The 7,554-nt window shown below is 35.4% G+C and overlaps 1 protein-coding gene across 2 annotated transcripts in view; it reads right to left on the bottom strand.

Moving 5' to 3' along the window:
* Nucleotides 1–5,333, bottom strand: part of Csn3 (casein kappa) — a 6,408-nt gene extending 1,075 nt beyond the window's left edge. The window contains exons 1-3 of one of the 2 annotated variants that reach the window (XM_029545536.1): nucleotides 5,234–5,333; nucleotides 3,164–3,225; nucleotides 646–1,125 (exon numbers count right to left, since the gene is read on the bottom strand). In XM_029545536.1, the coding sequence (XP_029401396.1) occupies nucleotides 679–1,125; nucleotides 3,164–3,220 (504 nt within the window). In that variant the 5' untranslated portion in view covers nucleotides 3,221–3,225; nucleotides 5,234–5,333 and the 3' untranslated portion in view covers nucleotides 646–678. Of the gene's footprint in view, nucleotides 1–645; nucleotides 1,126–2,498; nucleotides 2,529–3,163; nucleotides 3,226–5,233 lie in introns of those variants that run through there. The other variant, XM_021211343.1, reaches the window with a different exon arrangement.
* Between the last annotated feature and the right edge of the window lie 2,221 nt (nucleotides 5,334–7,554).

Below are 7,554 nucleotides of genomic sequence, written 5' to 3'. Positions count from 1 at the left end.
TTCTTTCTTTCTTTCTTTCTTTCTTTCTTTCTTTCTTTCTTTTCTTTCTGTTATACCTAGGGCCTTATGCATGTTAGGCAACAACTTTATACTTAATTATATCCTCAACTCTCCGCCTCTTTTCAATTTTTAATTTTGAAACAAGGTCTTTCTAGTTTCTAAGGTTGGCCTATTCTCCATGTAGACTTGGCTGGTCTTGAACTTATGATCTTCCTGCCTCAATCCCTCTTGCATCTATGATTATAGGTCTACTACTACACGTGACTCCAGTATACAACCTGATTGAAGAAATGTCATTTTGGTAATTTTAGACCCAAACAAGACAATATACCAAGTATTTTACTCCACTGCTTGTATAAGCACAGATGAAATAAAACTAATAGATTAAAGAAGAATCGTAATCTTTAGGAAAATGTTTGATAAAAACTCAAATTTTCTTCATTTTGTAAAAACAGACTATTTTCATTTCTTATTGAAACAAATCTCATTTGCCAATGCTATATTTATCCCTAGTTACAATTCTGCATAACTGGTTTTTCCTGTTTCCTTACCCTGAGTTATCACTTGCTTGAGTTTAGAATTTGTGATTGTGTGAATCTGTCCGTGCTTCTCACCCAGATTGTTCATTTTACTTTTCCTACTTACCTTTATTGTCTTCTTCAATGTTTCCTTCGCGTTTTACGCTGCAGTTGAGGACACTGAGACTGTGGCAGTCTCAGGGGTATTGATAGACACTGTGGAAGCTTCAGGATTGGCCACAGTATTTACCATTGACTCCACTGTAGGAACTGGTGTGGATACAATGGGAGTAATGGGGTCGATGGTTGGAATGGCAGTGTTATCCTGATTTTCAGTTGTAGGCATGGCAAGAAAGGATGGGCTTGGAATGACATGAGGGACTCCAGCAGGCTGGGGGAAATTTGGCATTGGCTGCCATTTGGAGATTGGGACTGGAGACCTAAGCAGAAGTAGTCTAACAAGTGGGTAGTACATGTATGGGCTAACAAGCATAGATGACCTGTAGTGGTAGTAATTAGGTTCATAAGGATTGAGCTTCAGGATGGAGCGGACTGGTGTGTACAGGACTCTTTGCTCATCATACACTACGTCATTCTTCTCACGGCACTGCAGAAAGAGAAGGTTATACAGAAAGGTTCTGATTGTTGGTCAAGATACAAAACAACTTCAGCAGCCTTTGAAATAATGTAGTGTTTTGTGTTGAGCAAATGGAGTATTAAAAGTACGGAATCCTGCATCATTATTTGATCACATTTGGATATACACATTTCATCTATGATTTTCATCTTGTGGAACATTACTTGGAACAACATAGAACCAATATTTGCTTGTTTTGAAGAAATTAGGTCACTAATAATGTAAAGTGTGTTTCACCATATGGAAATGTGGCGTATATGGAAAGTAATTACTGGACATTACATATTTAATTACAACACCTAGCAAAGTCCAATAGAGAATTTTACCCTGTTATACACAAACACACACGATGTGCACAAACTCATATGGATATATCAATGCCATCATGATCTACATTATTATGTATAATTGATATTTACTAATTAAAATTCTTTTTTTTTTTTTTTTTGAGACAGGGTTTCTCTGTGTAGCCCTGGCTATCCTGGAACTCACTCTGTAGACCAGGCTGGCCTCGAACTCAGAAATTCACTTGCCTCTGCCTCCCAAGTACTGGGATTAAAGGCGTGTGCCACCACTCCCGGCTAATTAAAATTCTTAATAAAATAAGAAGGAAAGTTTGTTATAAAGTAGGCTCATAGAGTAGGGAGGGATTCATTTTATGACTTAAAATTACTTTCTATTACTCAAAGAGAAAACCGAAGTTCTTAACATGCAGTTGACTACAATAAAATATAATGTCAGGAAGTAAATGTAAGTAACTAAACATAAAACTCATTGTAATTTTTAAAGGTAATTTTAACCCTAAGAATTTACTCTAAAGAATTGTCTAATAGACACCTGTTTACATTTAAAAACTAAACAATTGCTCAGCACTCCAAAATTTTATAATCTCAGTGACAAGAGAGAACGCAGTACTCTCTAGATTAACTTCTCTTTTAAATTTATATTTTATTTTGCTGTTGAGAGAGGAAGTTCCTGGAATTTCAGAATGAGCGTGAAAACAAATTGTACACATAGCCTAAAGGACAATGAATACCAACTTAGAAGAGGCAGAGTCTTTCACATGTTTAACTTTTAGACATAAAATATAATTCTGGAACTAATTATGGACATAGGACTATCTATGGACACGGATACCTGGGAAGGAGTTGGCTGGCCCACACAGGATGAAGAGTGTCACAGAACACAGGGATTTAAGGACTGAAAAAGCCTACAGGTCTCTTAAACTTGTTGGAATGCTTAAATATTTTTTTAGCTTTGACAAGAGGCCTTTTGATATGATTGATATTTTCCAAATATTGTGTTTGGAGTTCAAGTCTCTAACAGAGACGATACCAACTTACATTTGAATCTGGGTTTTGTATCTCTGCAGCCTAAGGGGTTAGAGAAAAAGAAATCATGAGAAGCACTTAAATAACTATTTGAAGTCTTTATATATTTAATGCCTAAGGAAACTGGAGCATAGGAGTAATAGAAATTTCATCAGAAGGATATCTGATCTTAGACTAGGATTCCTATGCTTAATGTTTATGAATTGTATTTACAGTATTTCCTTTCTTCTTTTCTTATTAGTACTTTTATTTTTTTTACAGTCTAGTCATTGCATGCCTCCTGGTCCACCCTCCCATCCTCATCCCATTCCTCCTCCCTACTGTCTCCAGAGGATGCCCCACCCCTGCCAGGTCTCCCTACTCCCTGGGGCCTCAAGTCTCTCCAGGGTTAGGTGCATCTTCTCTCATTGAGGCCAGACCAGTTTGTATTTTCTAACTTAAAAATAAATTTCTAGAGTATAGGAATTTGAATTGCTTTCTCTGCACGATAAAGTATGTACTATGCTAACTAAATGAATATCTAGATTATTTATTCTTATAATACAAGTAAACAAACTAGTAACCAGCTTCTGTGCTCCTTTAACTACCTATATTTTGATATTCATATAACTAGAATTCTTAAATAAAATTTATTTAACATCCTACCTACCAATAAAATTTAAATGAAATTGACTCACCAAAAAGGGCAGAGTTAATGCCAGAATATTCACAACTACGATAAAATTCCTCATCATTGTGCCTAAAAATAAATTCAAAAGTTAAATTAAGAGCACCTAAAAATAAATTAGAAAATTAAATTAAGACTCTTTGGTTAACAAGTTAGAAGTGATTGCATATAATGTTTCCTTAGGAGAGGTGGGGGGATTTTACGTGTAGATTTAGCCAGTGCAGGAAATCTCTTTTCTCAAAATTGAAGAAACACTGAACTTGAAGCAAAAATTAGTTTAAAGTTAAATTTTGACTATGAAAGTATCACTAAGATATAATCATCTATTCATTTGATACCATTCCACTGGGATTAAGGGCTTTGCCAAATGCTGAGATTATGGAGGTACAGCTAGGGCTTGGCAGCAAATCACAGGGGCTTACAGATGAGGGATTTGTGATCTGCACACAGCTAGAGAACATTCATAGATGTTCTGCCTGATGTGCTGTCCCAGGGAGAGAAAGTTGGCAAGTTTAGAACCTACAATGTAAAGATCTTGGTGTTCTGCGCTATAGAACAAGGCGTGGCTCCACGAGCTGAAAATCATGCAGTGTAGAAGACAGGGGTCTGAACCCGGGTTCTACCATGACAGTGTAACAATTGGGAAGTAATTTCCTCTTTCTAGGCCTTACATTTGTTACTCAAACTGAGTCATGTCAAACATTCTGTGGCCCTTAATCCTTATATCACCCATTGGTGGCACTCCTGGGAGGCAGCGTTTGTTACAGTATAAACTTACTTTTTTAGTAATATACATGATGCAATTGATTTTGCTGCTTTAATGCAGTGTGGACATGGCAATGTAAACATCTTTGAGCAAGTTAAACACACTGGCTAGTCTTTTCCTAACCAAGTCATCTCCTCATTTAATTTTAATAGTTCTTACATAATCACACAAAACTTCAAACTTCTGATATGTTAATATATATTGTATTTGTGGTGGGAATACTGTATTTTATTGAAGCTATTGTTTCTGATACACTTGTGTAAACGTGAGTTATGGAAAAATAAGCTTTATAAGTATCACAGAATCAACGCCTGTATGACCCCACCCTGCGGGAGGGAAAAGGAAAGAATATCAAGCCCCATTTATCTTTCCTGATGTGAGCCTCAGGTGATTAGAAAGGCTGTTTGCTAAACTGGCTCCAGAAACACCTCTTTAAAATAATCACTGAATTTCAAATACTTCACGTGTAATTAAGTTTGTACAACCTGAGCAAAATGTTTCCTTGAGAGGATAGAATTCCTTGTTAAATCCATTATTTTCTAGTTACCTTTTCAAATCATTACCTGAAAAATATTTCTTTGCTTTAGTCACAGACTCCTCTTCAATAATTAAAGAAAACATTTTAAAATTTATTTTATTTTTATATTAACACTTTATTATAGATATAACATTGTATAACATATAACACATATAAACATATGTAACATTATATACATTAACATTAAATGATAAGAGCTCCTTTTCAGTAGAAAGCTAAGGTTTTACTTTATAGCAGATATGTACTGCTATATGCTTGTGTTTGTTGCTGTTGCTTTCTAAGGAGACATGATTTTTGAAAATATGAATTAAGTTAGCTTTGAAAGACATGCTATAATATGATATGATATAATATATAATTACACTATAATAAAAGGAATTATGTGTTTTAGGTAGAGATAAGATTTGAAGGTAATTACTGGACTATTCTGAGTATTACAGTTCTATGTTTCTGAGAAATTAGCCCTGTCTATAGCAGTAGTAGGCTTACTATAAATATTAGAATTAACAATGTCTCATATAATTTGACAGTATCAAACCTATACTTTAAGACAAAGCATTGTTAAGTTTTTGTTTTTGTTTTTTTTTAAATCACAACAGTATCTGAAGTCTGTCTAATGCCTGTCTAAGTTAGACATTCATACTGAAATGATACCTAGAGGTATTTAAGCTTAGCAATCAAGGATAAAAGAAAGAAAATGTGATTCCAAAATAACCTTGATGGTTTCCCAAGTAGCTACTCTACATCATCACTGCCCTAGGCAGATGGTTAGTTACCTTTACTTGGAGTCAATTCTTGCTTGGCAGTAGGGTTTGCCTGGCCTCTTAGCGGTAGAGCAGACCCAAGATAAATAACGGAGACTAATTATAGGGTATTAGTACCGGGAGTCAGATCTCATTTCCCTCCTACTTTTCACCCAATAGGATGACAGAAAGGCAAGATTTGAGGTCACCAGGGTCACCTGCAGGTCAGTCTTAGTCAGCACAGGGCAGACCGGAAACAAATGTGAGTCATAAGCATGCAGGGAAAACAACCAAACTCCTTAAAGAATGAATGTCCTGTGCTTTCTAAAAATATAGGAAAATGTATACAAATGTATTAATTGCATTCTTAACCCATATCATTTCATCTAGTTGAAACTAAAGTTATTGCTAAAATAAAATAAAAACCCAATAGCCACAATTATTTTTCACATTTTAAGTGTTTTTACTTGAAGAACTATGACTTCAAGTGACTTTATATTTAGTATGGTCCATGTTGGTCATTGTTCTTCCAAATTTACAACTACTTATTTTAAAAATAAAAATTAACAGTCTTAATTATGTGTGCGTTTTGTAAGTTAAACTCATGCATGAAATATTTTCATTGCTGAGAAGAGTGAGCATTTGCATTTTGGCTTTAGTATGTGTTCCTCAACTGTTCAAACATTGAACACATGCTGTTTTAATAGACCCTTAAGGTGTCCCATTTGGATACCCAATATTAAGTGACTGAGTTAGGAATTGTTCTTCTATTTTAAAGTCAGATCATTCTAATTTAGAGCATGGATTGTAAAACTGCCAATGCTGTAAAATTTTTAGTAAAATGAAGCCAAACATGTATTTTGCCTAAATGATATCCTGCTTTACCTGTCCCTCCCCCCACCCCAGGGTAATGCTAACAATGACTTCACTTTGTGAAAACCTCATCAGACGGAGGTATTTACTGGAATCCCTGCAGAGCAGCCAGAATGTAGAGCAGGAATAATGTCAGCATTGTAGAATTTTTATGTATTCCTGTCTGTTTCTGGGAACCATTACATGTCTTAGAAAGCAGGGAACATTGTTCTGAATCCCAAGACTACTTGTTCAGCTTCTCCACAATAAGCGCAGGCTTTCTATTTCTTAGAAGTTTGCTTCTGTTGTTCTTTCTCTGTTACACACAGCTTACCAGCAGCTGGTGTATGGAGACTATCAGGTCATCCTATTGCCTCAGGATTTCAAGGGCCTAGGGATAAAGATGGACATTTATGGTCTGGTTATGGTTCATCAGATTCTGAAGATGCTTATTCCATTCTGAAGTTGCTTATTCCATTCTAATCCTTTCTCAATCATCAATTAAAAATACATGCTTTAAGCTGTTTTATTATTTGATTAAAAACAAACAAACAAAAAGAAAAGACTCAAAAGTATTTTAAAAAATCACTTCAAAAGGGGAATATGTGTACAGAATAGCTGAGTGAATTCTGGAACCCCTTCTCTTCAGAAAAGCATTTCTGGCGTGGATCAACCACTCACTTCAAAGGGAGGGGCTTGCAAAGCTACACTGTATCTTCTGACCCACTCGGATTATTCACATCACGTTTCAGGCATTTTGAATAAAAAAGTGAACTAAAACACATCCAGTCCCTTCTACTATGACAGTGCACAGTCAAGTCCAACACTTATTCAAATGCTATTAGCATGGGACGTTCCAGTCTAAGGCAATCCAAGTCTGAGTAGCTTTGAGTGGTCATTGCTGAGGTTCTGACTTGAATTAAGTAAACTCAGACGAGTAGCTATCTAGATGTTCTATCATTCTTCAAAGGAAAGCAAAAGGGATATAAGATTCTCCTGCCCTTAAATCTCTAAGGAAAATAACATGTTGCTGAGTAAGGCCCCAGCTGTAGATATTTAGTAGTGTGAAACAGATTCAGTAAAAAAAAGTGGGAAGATAATTATTTACCCATCGGCACTCTTGTTGATAACACCTTGCTTATGTTTTGTTCCTTTTAAACCTCTGATGTCCACTATAACTATTATTTCTTTGCTGATACTCATGAGTGTAGCTTTATTTCCTGACTTCAATTTGACTTCTTGGTTACCTCATTAGTGCTATAAAGATCTCAATAAACTATTGTGTTCTCAGAGTACAATGTTTCTGACAGCAGTTTCAGCGCAAAGAGGTCTTTCAGTTTCCTATTATACACAGTTATTATGGCACCAGAATGATGGGCATTTTAGTTTAAAAATCTGTATGAGATCTTAACTGTAAATAATAATCATAAAATCCTAGAACAATATTCTCATAGAAATTGCATTTTCTAACAGGTATAATATCAAGTTTTCTCTCTTGCGGT

The sequence above is a fragment of the Mus pahari genome, chromosome 13, assembly GCF_900095145.1.
Source record: "Mus pahari chromosome 13, PAHARI_EIJ_v1.1, whole genome shotgun sequence".
Lineage (NCBI taxonomy): Eukaryota > Metazoa > Chordata > Mammalia > Rodentia > Muridae > Mus > Mus pahari.
The sequence above is the reverse complement of the archived record's forward strand: the minus strand, read 5'-3'. Positions and strand labels throughout refer to the sequence as shown.